The 17,500-nt window shown below is 48.8% G+C and overlaps 1 protein-coding gene across 1 annotated transcript in view; it reads right to left on the bottom strand.

Moving 5' to 3' along the window:
• Positions 1 to 17,500, bottom strand: part of LOC135546720 (tyrosine-protein kinase receptor UFO) — a 100,283-nt gene that overhangs the window by 61,648 nt on the left and 21,135 nt on the right. The window contains exon 5 of the mRNA XM_064975355.1: positions 17,167 to 17,363. Coding sequence (XP_064831427.1) covers positions 17,167 to 17,363 — 197 coding nt within the window. The remainder of the gene's footprint in view (positions 1 to 17,166; positions 17,364 to 17,500) is intronic.

Below are 17,500 nucleotides of genomic sequence, written 5' to 3'. Positions count from 1 at the left end.
TCTAATGTAAAACAGAACTAATTTTATCCATTCGGCTAAATAACATATAAGATAGGGTAGATACAGTTTCTGGCCCAAAGAATGCAGTTTCCCTCATCTGTATAGTCTAGGTGGTCCGTTTCCATCATCAGTGTAGTCTAGAAACATGAGTTTCAGTTTCTCCTTAAAGGGAAGTCATATGTCACAATCCCTCTTCACATCACCAGAGAACATCTTTCACCACGACCCCTAACTCCATCTTTCACCACGGCCCCTAACCCCATCTTTCACCACAACCCCTAACCCACATTTAACATTTTACATTTAAGTCATTTGGCAGACGCTCTTATCCAGAGCGACTTACAAATTGGTGAATTCACCTTATGACATCCAGTGGAACAGCCACTTTACAATAGTGCATCTAAATCATTTAAGGGGGGTGAGAAGGATTACTTTATCCTATCCTAGGTATTCCTTAAAGAGGTGGGGTTTCAGGTGTCCATCTTTCACCACGTCCCCTAACCCCATCTTTCACCACGACCCCTAACCCCATTGTTCACCACGACCCCTAACCCCATCTTTCACCACGACCCCTAACTCCATCTTTCACCACGGCCCCTAACCCCATCTTTCACTACGACCCCTAACCCCATCGTTCACCACGACCCCTAACCCCATCGTTCACCACGACCCCTAACCCCATTGTTCACCACGACCCCTAATCCCATCTTTCAATACGACCCCTAACCCCATCTTTCACCACGACCCCTAACCCCATCTTTCACCACAACCCCTAACCCCATCTTTCACCACGACCCCTAACCCCATCTTTCACCACGACCCCTAACCCCATCTTTCACCACAACCCCTAACCCCATCGTTCACCACGACCCCTAATCCCATCTTTCAATACGACCCCTAATCCCATCTTTCAATACGACCCCTAACCCCATCTTTCACCACGACCCCTAACCCCATCTTTCATCACGACCCCTAACCCCATCTTTCACCACGACCCCTAACCCCATCTTTCACCATGACCCCTAACTCCATCTTTCACCACGACCCCTAACCCCATCTTTCACCACAACCCCTAACCCCATCTTTCCACAACCCCTAACCCCATCTTTCACCACAACCCCTAACCCCATCTTTCCACAACCCCTAACCCCATCTTTCACCACGACCCCTAACCCCATCGTTCACCACGACCCCTAATCCCATCTTTCAATACGACCCCTAACCCCATCTTTCACCACAACCCCTAACCCCATCTTTCACCACAACCCCTAACTCCATTTTTCACCACGACCCCTAACCCCATCTTTCACCACAACCCCTAACCCCATCTTTCACCACAACCCCTAACCCCATCTTTCACCACAACCCCTAACCCCATCTTTCACCACAACCCCTAACCCCATCTTTCACCACGACCCCTAACCCCATCTTTCACCACGACCCCTAACCCCATCTTTCACCACAACCCCTAACCCCATCTTTCACCACAACCCCTAACCCCATCTTTCACCATGACCCCTAACTCCATCTTTCACCACGACCCCTAACCCCATCTTTCACCACAACCCCTAACCCCATCTTTCAACACAACCCCTAACCCCATCTTTCACCACAACCCCTAACCCCATCTTTCACCACAACCCCTAACCCCATCTTTCACCACAACCCCTAACCCCATCTTTCACCACAACCCCTAACCCCATCTTTCACCACAACCCCTAACCCCATCTTTCACTACGACCCCTAACCCCATCGTTCACCACGACCCCTAACCCCATCGTTCACCACGACCCCTAACCCCATCGTTCTTCACGACCCCTAATCCCATCTTTCACCACAACCCCTAACCCCATCTTTCCACAACCCCTAACCCCATCTTTCACCACAACCCCTAACCCCATCTTTCACCACGACCCCTAACCCCATCTTTCACCACAACCCCTAACCCCATCTTTCACCACAACCCCTAACCCCATCTTTCACCACGACCCCTAACCCCATCTTTCACCACGACCCCTAACCCCATCTTTCACCACGACCCCTAACCCAGACAGTGAGGTACTTCAGAAAGCCATATCCTCAGTTTAATGCTGACTGGTCTGGTTCAACAACACAGAGAGAACATTATAACATGCTGCCTCGACACAGCTACTCTAGTAAACACTTTTAACACGGGACCACACAGCAGGAGATGAGAGAAGAGAGCACTGTCATTAAGATCTACATCCCAGTCTGGACTATTGTTGTGGCCTTGTTGTGTTGTGTTGTGGTGTTGTTTTGGGGTTGGGGTTGGGGGTGGTTTGTTTTGGGTTTGGGGTGGTGTTGTGTTGGGGTGATGTTGTGTTGTATTGGGGTGGTGTTGTTTTGTGGTGGTGTTATGTTGTGGTGGTGTTATGTTGTGTTGTTGTGGGGTTGGGATGGTGTTGTGTTGGGGTTGGGGGTGGTGTTGTTTTGTGGTTGGGAGTGGTGTTGTGTTGGAGTGGTGTTGTTTTGGGGTTGGGAGTGGTGTTGTGTTGGAGTGGTGTTATGTTGTGTTGGGGTGGTGTTGTTTTGGGGTTGGGGTGGTGTTGTGTTGGGGTGGTGTTGTTGTTGTGTTGTGTTGGGGTGGTGTTGTGTTGGGGTGGTGTTGGGGTGATGTTGTTGTTGTGTTGTGTTGGGGTGGTGTTGTTTTGGGGTGGTGTAGTGTTGGAGTGGTGTTATGTTGTGTTGGGGTGGTGTTGTTGTTGTGTTGTGTTGGGGTGGTGTTGTTTTGGGGTTGTGTTGTGTTGGTGTTGTGTTGGGGTGGTGTTGTTGTGTTTTGTTGTTGTGTGGTGTGTGTTGTGGTGTGTGTGGTTTGTTGTTGTGTGTTGTATTTGGGTGGTGTTGTTGTGGTGTGTTGTTGTGTTTTGTTGTTGTGTTGTTGTGGTGTGGTGTTGGGGCGGTGTTGTTGTGGTGTGGTGTTGCGTTTTGTTGTTGTGTGGTGTGTGGTGTGTTGTGGTGTTTTGTGGTGTTGTTGCTGTGTGTTGTGGTGTGTTATGGTCTGGTTTGTTGTTGTGTGTTGTATTTGGGTGGTGTTGTGGTGTGTTGTATTGGGGTGATGTTGTGTTGTGGTGGCGTTTTGGTGTTGTGTGTTGTGGTGTGTTTAGGTGGTGTTGTGTTGTTGTGTGTTGTGGTGTGTTGTTGCGGTATGTTGTGGTGTGTTGGGGTGGTGGTGTGGTGTGTTTGGGTGGTGGTGTGTTGGGGTGGTGGTGTGTTGTGGTGTGTTTGGGTGGTGTTGTGTTGTGTTTGGGTGGTGTTGTGGTGTGTTATGTTGTGGCGTTTTGGTGTTGTGTTGTTGTGGTGTGTTGTTGTGGTATGTTGTGGTGTGTTGTTGTGGTATGTTGTGGTGTGTTGTGTTGGGGTGGTGGTGGGTTGTTGTGGTATGTTGTGTTGTGTTTGGGTGGTGTTGTGCTGTGGTGGCATTTTGGTGTTGTGTTGTGTTGTTGTGTTGTGTTGTGCTGCGTTGTGGTGTGTGGTGTTGTGGTGTGTTGTGTTGGTGGTGTGTTGTGTTGGTCGTGTGTTGTGGTGATGGTGTGGTGCGTTGTGGTGCGTTGTGGTGATGGTGTGTTGTGTTGTGCTGCGTTGTGGTGATGGTGTGTTGTGCTGCGTTGTGTTGTTGTGGTGTGTTGTGGTGTGTCGTGTTGTGGTGTGCTGCGTTGTGGTGCTCACTACAGCAGAAAGCTACTGGTGGTAGAGAGGCTGAAGGCTACAGGGTGGGACTGGAGGTAGAGAGGCTGAAGGCTACAGGGTGGGGCTGGAGGTAGAGAGGCTGAAGGCTACAGGGTGGGACTGGAGGTGGAGAGGCTGAAGGCTACAGGGTGGGACTGGAGGTAGAGAGGCTGAAGGCTACAGGGTGGGACTGGAGGTAGAGAGGCTGAAGGCTACAGGGTGGGACTGGAGGTAGAGAGGCTGAAGGCTACAGGGTGGGACTGGAGGTAGAGAGGCTGAAGGCTACAGGGTGGGACTGGAGGTGGAGAGGCTGAAGGCTACAGGGTGGGACTGGAGGTGGAGAGGCTGAAGGCTATAGGGTGGGACTGGAGGTAGAGAGGCTGAAGGCTACAGGGTGGGACTGGTGGTAGAGAGGCTGAAGGCTATAGGGTGGGACTGGTGGTAGAGAGGCTGAAGGCTACAGGGTGGGACTGGAGGTAGAGAGGCTGAAGGCTACAGGGTGGGACTGGAGGTAGAGAGGCTGAAGGCTATAGGGTGGGACTGGTGGTAGAGAGGCTGAAGGCTACAGGGTGGGACTGGAGGTGGAGAGGCTGAAGGCTATAGGGTGGGACTGGAGGTAGAGAGGCTGAAGGCTACAGGGTGGGACTGGAGGTAGAGAGGCTGAAGGCTATAGGGTGGGACTGGAGGTGGAGAGGCTGAAGGCTACAGGGTGGGACTGGAGGTAGAGAGGCTGAAGGCTACAGGGTGGGACTGGAGGTAGAGAGGCTGAAGGCTATAGGGTGGGACTGGAGGTAGAGAGGCTGAAGGCTATAGGGTGGGACTGGAGGTAGAGAGGCTGAAGGCTACAGGGTGGGACTGGAGGTAGAGAGGCTGAAGGCTATAGGGTGGGACTGGAGGTGGAGAGGCTGAAGGCTACAGGGTGGGACTGGAGGTAGAGAGGCTGAAGGCTATAGGGTGGGACTGGAGGTAGAGAGGCTGAAGGCTATAGGGTGGGACTGGAGGTAGAGAGGCTGAAGGCTACAGGGTGGGACTGGTGGTAGAGAGGCTGAAGGCTACAGGGTGGGACTGGAGGTAGAGAGGCTGAAGGCTATAGGGTGGGACTGGAGGTAGAGAGGCTGAAGGCTATAGGGTGGGACTGGTGGTAGAGAGGCTGAAGGCTACAGGGTGGGACTGGTGGTAGAGAGGCTGAAGGCTACAGGGTGGGACTGGAGGTAGAGAGGCTGAAGGCTACAGGGTGGGACTGGAGGTAGAGAGGCTGAAGGCTATAGGGTGGGACTGGAGGTAGAGAGGCTGAAGGCTACAGGGTGGGACTGGAGGTGGAGAGGCTGAAGGCTACAGGGTGGGACTGGAGGTAGAGAGGCTGAAGGCTACAGGGTGGGACTGGAGGTGGAGAGGCTGAAGGCTATAGGGTGGGACTGGTGGTAGAGAGGCTGAAGGCTACAGGGTGGGACTGGAGGTGGAGAGGCTGAAGGCTACAGGGTGGGACTGGAGGTAGAGAGGCTGAAGGCTATAGGGTGGGACTGGAGGTAGAGAGGCTGAAGGCTACAGGGTGGGACTGGAGGTAGAGAGGCTGAAGGCTATAGGGTGGGACTGGAGGTAGAGAGGCTGAAGGCTATAGGGTGGGACTGGAGGTAGAGAGGCTGAAGGCTACAGGGTGGGACTGGTGGTAGAGAGGCTGAAGGCTATAGGGTGGGACTGGAGGTAGAGAGGCTGAAGGCTATAGGGTGGGACTGGAGGTGGAGAGGCTGAAGGCTATAGGGTGGGACTGGAGGTGGAGAGGCTGAAGGCTACAGGGTGGGACTGGAGGTAGAGAGGCTGAAGGCTACAGGGTGGGACTGGAGGTAGAGAGGCTGAAGGCTACAGGGTGGGACTGGAGGTAGAGAGGCTGAAGGCTACAGGGTGGGACTGGAGGTAGAGAGGCTGAAGGCTATAGGGTGGGACTGGAGGTTCCACTAATATCAACCCTAACACAAATGTGTGAATGGAAAGAGAATGGGTGGATAGATGGACAGTGGACAGGTGGTGTTAAGGTGTGTATTTAGACAATGGAACTCAACAACACTGAGTCACTGAGAGTGGAACTCAACAACACTGAGTCACTGAGAGTGGAACTCAACAACACTGAGTCACTGAGAGGGGAACTCAACAACACTGAGTGGAACTCAACAACACTGAGTCACTGAGAGTGGAACTCAACAACACTGAGTCACTGAGAGTGGAACTCAACAACACAGAGTCACTGAGAGTGGAACTTAACAACACTGAGTCACTGAGAGTGGAACTCAACAACACTGAGTCACTGAGAGTAGAACTCAACAACACTGAGTCACTGAGAGTGGAACTCAACAACACTGAGTCACTGAGAGTAGAACTCAACAACACTGAGTCACTGAGAGTGGAACTCAACAACACTGAGTCACTGAGAGTGGAACTCAACAACACTGAGTCACTGAGAGTGGAACTCAACAACACTGAGTCACTGAGAGTGGAACTCAACAACACTGAGTCCCTGAGAGTGGAACTCAACAACACTGAGTCACTGAGAGTGGAACTCAACAACACTGAGTCACTGAGAGTGGAACTCAACAACACTGAGTCACTGAGAGTGGAACTCAACAACACTGAGTCCCTGAGAGTGGAACTCAACAACACTGAGTCCCTGAGAGTGGAACTCAACAACACTGAGTCCCTGAGAGTGGAACTCAACAACACTGAGTCCCTGAGAGTGGAACTCAACAACACTGAGTCCCTGAGAGTGGAACTCAACAACACTGAGTCACTGAGAGTAGAACTCAACAACACTGAGTCACTGAGAGTGGAACTCAACAACACTGAGTCACTGAGAGTGGAACTCAACAACACTGAGTCACTGAGAGTGGAACTCAACAACACTGAGTCACTGAGAGTGGAACTCAACAACACTGAGTCACTGAGAGTGGAACTCAACAACACTGAGTCCCTGAGAGTGGAACTCAACAACACTGAGTCACTGAGAGTGGAACTCAACAACACTGAGTCCCTGAGAGTGGAACTCAACAACACTGAGTCCCTGAGAGTGGAACTCAACAACACTGAGTCCCTGAGAGTGGAACTCAACAACACTGAGTCCCTGAGAGTGGAACTCAACAACACTGAGTCACTGAGAGTGGAACTCAACAACACTGAGTCACTGAGAGTGTGTGAGTGAGCAGTTATGCCATAATTAGTCCTGTAAACAATGAACAACTCACTCCTGAGTCACACTGCTAGAGCTGGGGCTGTTATAGCAAGAGCATTCCTTGAGCATGGCTCACCTTCACCCCAGCTCAGCCCAGCCGATACCTGCTGTCCTCCCCTGTTTCCTTTCATCTGGTTGTCTCTGTCCTCTGGCTGGTTCTGGGCTCTTTCCTCTGGCTCTGGTCTCTATATGTCTTTCTATTTGTATCTATTCCAGTCAGACTCTCTCTGTCTCTGTCTCTGTCTCTCTGTCTCTGTCTCTCTCTGTCTCTCTCTGTCTCTCTCTCTCTCTCTCTCTCTCTGTCTCTCTGTCTCTCTGTCTCTGTCTCTCTGTCTCTCTCTGTCTCTCTCTCTCTCTCTCTCTCTGTCTCTCTCTCTGTCTCTCTGTCTCTCTCTGTCTCTCTGTCTCTGTCTCTCTCTATCTCTCTGTCTCTCTCTCTCCCTCTCTCTCTCTGTCTCTCTCTGTCTCTCTCTGTCTCTCTCTGTCTCTCTCTGTCTCTCTCTCTGTCTCTCTCTATCTCTCTGTCTCTCTCTCTCCTACTCTCTCTCTCTCTCCTCCTTCCTACTACAACAATAAAATCTTTCATTCCTCCAGCACTGTTGCCTTTTCAACCATTAAATTCACATTTCTCCCCAGTCCTCCGTAGCCAATCCCTTGGCTGTAAGCCCATGGCATGGGGGATTTGGGCCTGGAGGTGGGGGGGGGGGGGTTTAGAGTAGCAGCATAGGGTGCAGGCGGAGGGGTGCAGGCAGAGGGGTGCAGGCAGAGGGGTGCAGGCAGAGGGGTGCAGGCTGAGGGGTGCAGGCGGAGGGGTGCAGGCAGAGGGGTGCAGGCGGAGGGGTGCAGGCAGAGGGGTGCAGGCAGAGGGGTGCAGGCAGAGGGGTGCAGGCAGAGGGGTGCAGGCAGAGGGGTGCAGGCAGAGGGGTGCAGGCAGAGGGGTGCAGGCTGAGGGGTGCAGGCGGAGGGTGCAGGCAGAGGGGTGCAGGCAGAGGGGTGCAGGCTGAGGGGTGCAGGCGGAGGGGTGCAGGCAGAGGGGTGCAGGCTGAGGGGTGCAGGCAGAGGGGTGCAGGCTGAGGGGTGCAGGCTGAGGGGTGCAGGCAGAGGGGTGCAGGCTGAGGGGTGCAGGCGGAGGGGTGCAGGCAGAGGGGTGCAGGCTGAGGGGTGCAGCAGGAGTTGTTTTATTAGAACCAGACATTTAGGGGTGGTACTCTGTTCTATTCTGCTCTCTCTACTGCAACAGGAGAAAATGGTCCTCCACTATATTGGCCTTTGAGCAGTAGGGAGGGAGGGAGGGAGGGAGGGAGGGAGGGAGGGAGGGAGGGAGGGAGGGAGGGAGGGAGGGAGGGGGGGGGAGGGGGGAGGGAGGGGACTACACGAAATTAGTCCAGGAGGCCACTTTCCCAGTGAAATCTGATACCACTGCTACATGACGGAATGGAGGGAGGAGGGAGGGATTTGGAAGTCGAGTTAGAGGAAGAAAAGCAAGCTCTTTTCTCTTTGAAGTCTGTTGAACAAGGACATGGTCACAAGGACTCAGACGTCTACTGACAGACTACTGACAGACTACAGACGTCTACTGGCAGACTACTGACAGACTACAGACGTCTACTGACAGACTACAGACGTCTACTGACAGACTACTGACAGACTACAGACGTCTACTGACAGACTACAGACAGACTACTGACAGACTATAGACGTCTACTGAAAGACTACAGACAGACTACAGACGTCTACTGACAGACTACTGACAGACTACAGACGTCTACTGGCAGACTACTGACAGGCTATAGACGTCTACTGACAGGCTACTGACGGACTACTGACAGACTACTGACAGACTACAGACGTCTACTGACAGACTACTGACAGACTACAGACATACTACTGAAAGACTATTGACAGACTACAGACATACTACTGACAGACTACAGACGTCTACTGACAGACTACTGACAGACTACAGATGTCTACTGAAAGACTACAGACGTCTACTGACAGACTACAGACGTCTACTGACAGACTACTGACAGACTACAGACAGACTACTGACAGACTACTGACAGACTACAGACGTCTACTGACAGACTACTGACAGACAACAGACAGACTACAGACGTCTACTGACAGACTACTGACAGACTACAGATGTCTACTGAAAGACTACAGACGTCTACTGACAGACTACAGACGTCTACTGACAGACTACTGACAGACTACAGACAGACTACTGACAGACTACTGACAGACTACAGACGTCTACTGACAGACTACTGACAGACAACAGACAGACTACTGACAGACTACAGACGTCTACTGACAGACTACTGACAGACTACAGACGTCTACTGACAGACTACTGACAGACTATAGACAGAATACAGACGTCTACTGACAGACTACTGACAGACAACAAAATATATAATATATCCCATTTAGCAGACGCTTTTGTCCAAAGCGACTTACAAGTCGGCTGGGGCCACTACTTTTACATATGGGTGGCCCCAGCGGGAATCGAACCCACGACGCTTGGCGTTGCAAGCGCCATGCTCTACCGACTGAGCCACACAGGACCCAACAGACAGACTACAGACGTCTACTGACAGACTACTGACAGACTACTGACAGACTATAGACAGACTACAGATGTCTACTGACAGACTACTGACAGACTACAGACGTCTACTGACAGACTACTGACAGACTACAGACGTCTACTGACAGACTACTGACAGACAACAGACAGACTACAGACGTCTACTGACAGACTACTGACAGACTACAGACGTCTACTGACAGACTACTGACAGACAACAGACAGACTACAGACGTCTACTGACAGACTACTGACAGACTACTGACAGACTATAGACAGACTACAGACGTCTACTGACAGACTACTGACAGACAACAGACAGACTACAGACGTCTACTGACAGACTACTGAAAGACTACTGACAGACTACAGACGTCTACTGACAGACTACTGACAGACTACAGACAGAATACAGACGTCTACTTACAGACTACTGACAGACTACAGACGTCTACTGACAGACTACTGACAGACTACTGACAGACTACAGACAGACTACAGATGTCTACTGACAGACTACTGACAGACTACTGACAGACTACAGACAGACTACAGATGTCTACTGACAGACTACTGACAGACTACAGACGTCTACTGACAGACTACAGACGTCTACTGACAGACTACTGACGTCTACTGACAGACTACTGACAGACTACAGATGTCTACTGACAGACTACTGACAGACTACAGACGTCTACTGACAGACTACAGACGTCTACTGACAGACTACTGACAGACTACAGACGTCTACTGACAGACTACAGACAGACTACTGACAGACTATAGACGTCTACTGAAAGACTACAGACAGACTACAGACGTCTACTGACAGACTACTGACAGACTACAGACGTCTACTGGCAGACTACTGACAGGCTATAGACGTCTACTGACAGGCTACTGACGGACTACTGACAGACTACTGACAGACTACAGACGTCTACTGACAGACTACTGACAGACTACAGACATACTACTGAAAGACTATTGACAGACTACAGACATACTACTGACAGACTACAGACGTCTACTGACAGACTACTGACAGACTACAGATGTCTACTGAAAGACTACAGACGTCTACTGACAGACTACAGACGTCTACTGACAGACTACAGACGTCTACTGACAGACTACTGACAGACTACAGACAGACTACTGACAGACTACTGACAGACTACAGACGTCTACTGACAGACTACTGACAGACAACAGACAGACTACAGACGTCTACTGACAGACTACTGACAGACTACAGATGTCTACTGAAAGACTACAGACGTCTACTGACAGACTACAGACGTCTACTGACAGACTACTGACAGACTACAGACAGACTACTGACAGACTACTGACAGACAACAGACAGACTACAGACGTCTACTGACAGACTACAGACGTCTACTGACAGACTACAGACAGACTACAGACGTCTACTGACAGACTACAGACGTCTACTGACAGACTACAGACAGACTACAGACGTCTACTGACAGACTACTGACAGACTACAGACGTCTACTGACAGACTACTGACAGACTACTGACAGACTATAGACAGAATACAGACGTCTACTGACAGACTACTGACAGACAACAAAATATATAATATATCCCATTTAGCAGACGCTTTTGTCCAAAGCGACTTACAAGTCGGCTGGGGCCACTACTTTTACATATGGGTGGCCCCAGCGGGAATCGAACCCACGACGCTTGGCGTTGCAAGCGCCATGCTCTACCGACTGAGCCACACAGGACCCAACAGACAGACTACAGACGTCTACTGACAGACTACTGACAGACTACTGACAGACTATAGACAGACTACAGATGTCTACTGACAGACTACTGACAGACTACAGACGTCTACTGACAGACTACTGACAGACTACAGACGTCTACTGACAGACTACTGACAGACTACAGACAGACTACAGACGTCTACTGACAGACTACTGACAGACTACAGACGTCTACTGACAGACTACTGACAGACTACAGACAGACTACAGACGTCTACTGACAGACTACTGACAGACTACTGACAGACTATAGACAGACTACAGACGTCTACTGACAGACTACTGACAGACAACAGACAGACTACAGACGTCTACTGACAGACTACTGAAAGACTACTGACAGACTACAGACGTCTACTGACAGACTACTGACAGACTACAGACAGAATACAGACGTCTACTTACAGACTACTGACAGACTACAGACGTCTACTGACAGACTACTGACAGACTACTGACAGACTACAGACAGACTACAGATGTCTACTGACAGACTACTGACAGACTACTGACAGACTACAGACAGACTACAGATGTCTACTGACAGACTACTGACAGACTACAGACGTCTACTGACAGACTACAGACGTCTACTGACAGACTACTGACGTCTACTGACAGACTACTGACAGACTACAGATGTCTACTGACAGACTACTGACAGACTACAGACGTCTACTGACAGACTACAGATGTCTACTGACAGACTACTGACAGACTACAGACAGACTACAGACATCTACTGACAGACTACTGACAGACTACAGATGTCTACTGACAGACTACAGACGTCTACTGACAGACTACAGACGTCTACTGACAGACTACTGACAGATTACAGACAGACTACTGACAGACTACAGACGTCTACTGACAGACTACTGACAGACTACAGATGTCTACTGACAGACTACTGACAGACTACAGATGTCTACTGACAGACTACAGACGTCTACTGACAGACTACAGATGTCTACTGACAGACTACTGACAGACTACAGACGTCTACTGACAGACTACTGACAGACTACAGACGTCTACTGACAGACTACTGACAGACTACAGATGTCTACTGACAGACTACTGACAGACTACAGATGTCTACTGACAGACTACTGACAGACTACTGACAGACTACAGATGTCTACTGACAGACTACTGACAGACTACTGACAGACTACAGACGTCTACTGACAGACTACAGACGTCTACTGACAGACTACTGACAGACTACTGACAGACTACAGATGTCTACTGAAAGACTACTGACAGACTACAGGTGTCTACTGAAAGACTACTGACAGACTACAGACAGACTACAGACGTCTACTGACAGACTACTGAAAGACTACAGACGTCTACTGACAGACTACAGACGTCTACTGAAAGACTACTGAAAGACTACAGATGTCTACTGACAGACTACTGACAGACTACAGACGTCTACTGACAGACTACTGACATACTATAGACGTCTACTGAAAGACTACTGACAGACTACAGATGTCTCCGACAGACTACTGACAGACTACAGATGTCTCCGACAGACTACTGACAGACTACAGACGTCTACTAAGAGCGTCTGCTAAATGACTTAAATGTAAATGTAAATGTCTACTGACAGACCACAGACAGACTACAGACAGACTACTGACAGACTACAGGTGTCTACTGAAAGAATACTGACAGACTACTGACAGACCACAGACAGACTACAGACAGACTACTGACAGACTACTGACAGACTACAGACGTCTACTGAAAGACTACATATGTCTACTGACAGACTATTGACAGACTACAGACGTCTACTGACAGACTACTGACAGACTACAGACGTCTACTGACAGACTACTGACAGACCACAGACAGACTACTGACAGACTACAGACAGACTACAGACGTCTACTGACAGACTACATACAGACTACAGACGTCTACTGACAGACTACTGACAGACTACTGACAGACTACTGACAGACTACAGACGTCTACTGACAGACTACAGACGTCTACTGACAGACTACAGACGTCTACTGACAGACTACAGACAGACTACAGACGTCTACTGACAGACTACAGACGTCTACTGACAGACTACAGACAGACTACAGACAGACTACAGACGTCTACTGAAAGACTACATATGTCTACTGACAGACTATTGACAGACTACAGACGTCTACTGACAGACTACTTACAGACTACAGACGCCTACTGACAGACTACTGAAAGACTACGGACAGACTACAGACGTCTACTGACAGACTACAGACGTCTACTGACAGACTACTGACAGACTACTGACAGACTACAGACGTCTACTGACAGGCTACAGACGTCTACTGACAGACTACTGACAGACAACAGACAGACTACAGATGTCTACTGACAGACTACTGACAGACTACTGACAGACTACAGACGTCTACTGACAGACTACAGACAGACTACAGACATCTACTGACAGACTACAGACGTCTACTGACAGACTACAGACAGACTACAGACATCTACTGACAGACTACTGACAGACTATAGACGTCTACTGACAGGCTACTGACAGACTACTGACAGACTACTGACGTCTACTGACAGACTACTGACAGACTACAGACAGACTACAGACGTCTACTGACAGACTACTGACAGACTACAGACAGACTACAGATGTCTACTGACAGACTACTGACAGACTACAGACTTCTACTGACAGACTACTGACAGACCACAGACAGGCTACAGACATCTACTGAAAGACTACTGACAGACTACAGACGTCTACTGACAGACTACGGACAGACTACAGACGTCTACTGACAGACTACAGACGTCTACTGACAGACTACAGACGTCTACTGACAGACTACAGACAGACTACAGACATCTACTGACAGACTACTGACAGACTACTGACAGACTACTGACAGGCTACAGACGTCTACTGAAAGACTACTGACAGACTACAGATGTCTACTGAAAGACTACTGACAGACTACAGATGTCTCCGACAGACTACTGACAGACTACAGACAGACTACAGGCGTGTACTGACAGACTACAGATGTCTACTGAAAGACTACTGACAGACTACATTCAGGCTACAAAAAGACTACTGACATACAAAATATACACAGATTACTGACAGTGTACAGATAGACTAATAACAAACTACAGACAGACTACAGACAGACTACAGACAGACTACAGACATACAGACTACTGACATTCCACAGACAGACTACTGACAGATTAGAAGATTGATGTGTTTATTGACAGGGAGCTCAAACAATAAATGGAAATCTGCACTCCGTACAGTTTTGTCAACCGCACTGCAAAGTGTAGTGTTTCAATTTAAAAGTAAAAGTTATAATGGTTACCTAATTTTTTCTACTTTTACATTTTTCATATTTCTGCAGAATGGAATTATGGGTTATGGGTAATTACCTGTATGGTGCAGTGGGTTATGGGTGATTACCTGTATGGTGCAGTGGGTTATGGGTAATTACCTGTATGGTGCAGTGGGTTATGGGTAATTACCTGTATGGTGCAGTGGGTTATGGGTAATTACCTGTATGGTGCAGTGGGGTTATGGGTAGTTACCTGTATGGTGCAGTGGGTTATGGGTAATAACCTACATTGTGCAATGGGGTATGGGTAATAACATGTATGGTGCAATGGGTTATGGGTACTAACCTGTATGATGCAATGGGTTATGGGTAATAACCTATATGGTGCAATGGGTTATGGGTAATAACCTGTATGGATGCAATGGGTTATGGGCAATAACCTGTATGGATGCAATTGGTTATGTATTTTTGGGTTCTACATGGAACCCAAAAGTTCTAACTACAACCAAAAATGGTTCAACCTGGACCCAAAAGGGTTATCTTATGGGCACAGTCGAAGTACCCTTTTGGAACCCTTATTTCCAAGAGTGTGGGTAATTACCTGTATGGTGCAGTGGGTTATGGGTAATTACCTGTATGGTGCAGTGGGTTATGGGTAATTACCTGTATGGTGCAGTGGGTTATGGGTAATTACCTGTATGGTGCAGTGGGTTATGGGCAATTACCTGTATGGTGCAGTGGGTTATGGGTAATTACATGTATGGTGCAGTGGGTTATGGGTAATTACCTGTATGGTGCAGTGGGTTATGGGTAATTACCTGTATGGTGCAGTGGGTTATGGGTAATTACCTGTATGGTGCAGTGGGTTATGGGTAATTACCTGTATGGTGCAGTGGGGTTATGGGTAGTTACCTTTTATGGTGAAGTGGGTTATGGGTAATTACCTGTATGGTGCAGTGGGTTATGGGTGATTACCTGTATGGTGCAGTGGGTTATGGGTAATTACCTGTATGGTGCAGTGGGTTATGGGTAATTACCTGTATGGTGCAGTGGGTTATGGGTAATTACCTGTATGGTGCAGTGGGGTTATGGGTAGTTACCTGTATGGTGCAGTGGGTTATGGGTAATAACCTACATTGTGCAATGGGGTATGGGTAATAACATGTATGGTGCAATGGGTTATGGGTTCTAACCTGTATGATGCAATGGGTTATGGGCAATAACCTATATGGTGCAATGGGTTATGGGTAATAACCTGTATGGATGCAATGGGTTATGGGCAATAACCTGTATGGATGCAATTGGTTATGTATTTTTGGGTTCTACATGGAACCCCAAAGTTCTAACTACAACCAAAAATGGTTCAACCTGGACCCAAAAAGGGTTATCTTATGGGCACAGTCGAAGTACCCTTTCGGAACCCTTATTTCCAAGAGTGTGGGTAATTACCTGTATGGTGCAGTGGGTTATGGGTAATTACCTGTATGGTGCAGTGGGTTATGGGTAATTACCTGTATGGTGCAGTGGGTTATGGGTAATTACCTGTATGGTGCAGTGGGTTATGGGTAATTACCTGTATGGTGCAGTGGGTTATGGGTAATTACCTGTATGGTGCAGTGGGTTATGGGTAATTACCCGTATGGTGCAGTGGGTTATGGGTAATTACCTGTATGGTGCAGTGGGTTATGGGTAATTACCTGTATGGTGCAGTGGGTTATGGGTTATGGGTAATTACCTGTATGGTGCAGTGGGTTATGGGTAATTACCTGTATGGTGCAGTGGGTTATGGGTAATTACCTGTATGGTGCAGTGGGTTATGGGTAATTACCTGTATGGTGCAGTGGGTTATGGGTAATTACCTGTATGGTGCAGTGGGTTATGGGTGATTACCTGTATGGTGCAGTGGGTTATGGGTAATTACCTGTATGGTGCAGTGGGTTATGGGTAATTACCTGTATGGTGCAGTGGGTTATGGGTAATTACCTGTATGGTGCAGTGGGGTTATGGGTAGTTACCTGTATGGTGCAGTGGGTTATGGGTAATTACGTGTATGGTGCAGTGGGTTATGGGTAATTACCTGTATGGTGCAGTGGGTTATGGGTAATTACCTGTATGGTGCAGTGGGTTATGGGTAATTACGTGTATGGTGCAGTGGGTTATGGGTAATTACGTGTATGGTGCAGTGGGTTATGGGTAATTACCTGTATGGTGCAGTGGGTAATGGGTAATTACGTGTATGGTGCAGTGGGTTATGGGTAATTACCTGTATGGTGCAGTGGGTTATGGGTAATTACCTGTATGGTGCAGTGGGTTATGGGTAATTACCTGTATGGTGCAGTGGGTTATGGGTAATTACCTGTATGGTGCAGTGGGTTATGGGTAATTACGTGTATGGTGCAGTGGGTTATGGGTAATTACGTGTATGGTGCAGTGGGTTATGGGTAATTAACTGTATGGTGCTGTGGGTTATAGGTAATTACGTGTATGGTGCAGTGGGTTATGGGTAATTACCTGTATGGTGCAGTGGGTTATGGGATAGACTCCTCCAAAGCCAGGTTCCCAGGAGAGGAGCAGGCTCGAGTTGGTGACGTCAACAGCCCTGACTCTCTGGGGCTGGGATGGCAGGACTGTGATGGTCCCAGAGCCTGATGTCGCCACTCCTTTACGGTTGTGCGCCTCACAGGAGAAAGTACTGGTTCTGTTCAGACCTGGAGGAGAAAACAGAAAAACACACCTCAAATTAGGGGGCGGGCGGGGCGACGTTGATTAGCAGACTTTAAAAATGCGGACTGTTTGATAGAAGCAGCACAGTTATGCATTTCATATTGTTTAGTTGTACTCTAAC

The sequence above is a fragment of the Oncorhynchus masou genome, chromosome 9 (assembly GCF_036934945.1).
Source record: "Oncorhynchus masou masou isolate Uvic2021 chromosome 9, UVic_Omas_1.1, whole genome shotgun sequence".
Lineage (NCBI taxonomy): Eukaryota > Metazoa > Chordata > Actinopteri > Salmoniformes > Salmonidae > Oncorhynchus > Oncorhynchus masou.
The sequence above is the reverse complement of the archived record's forward strand: the minus strand, read 5'-3'. Positions and strand labels throughout refer to the sequence as shown.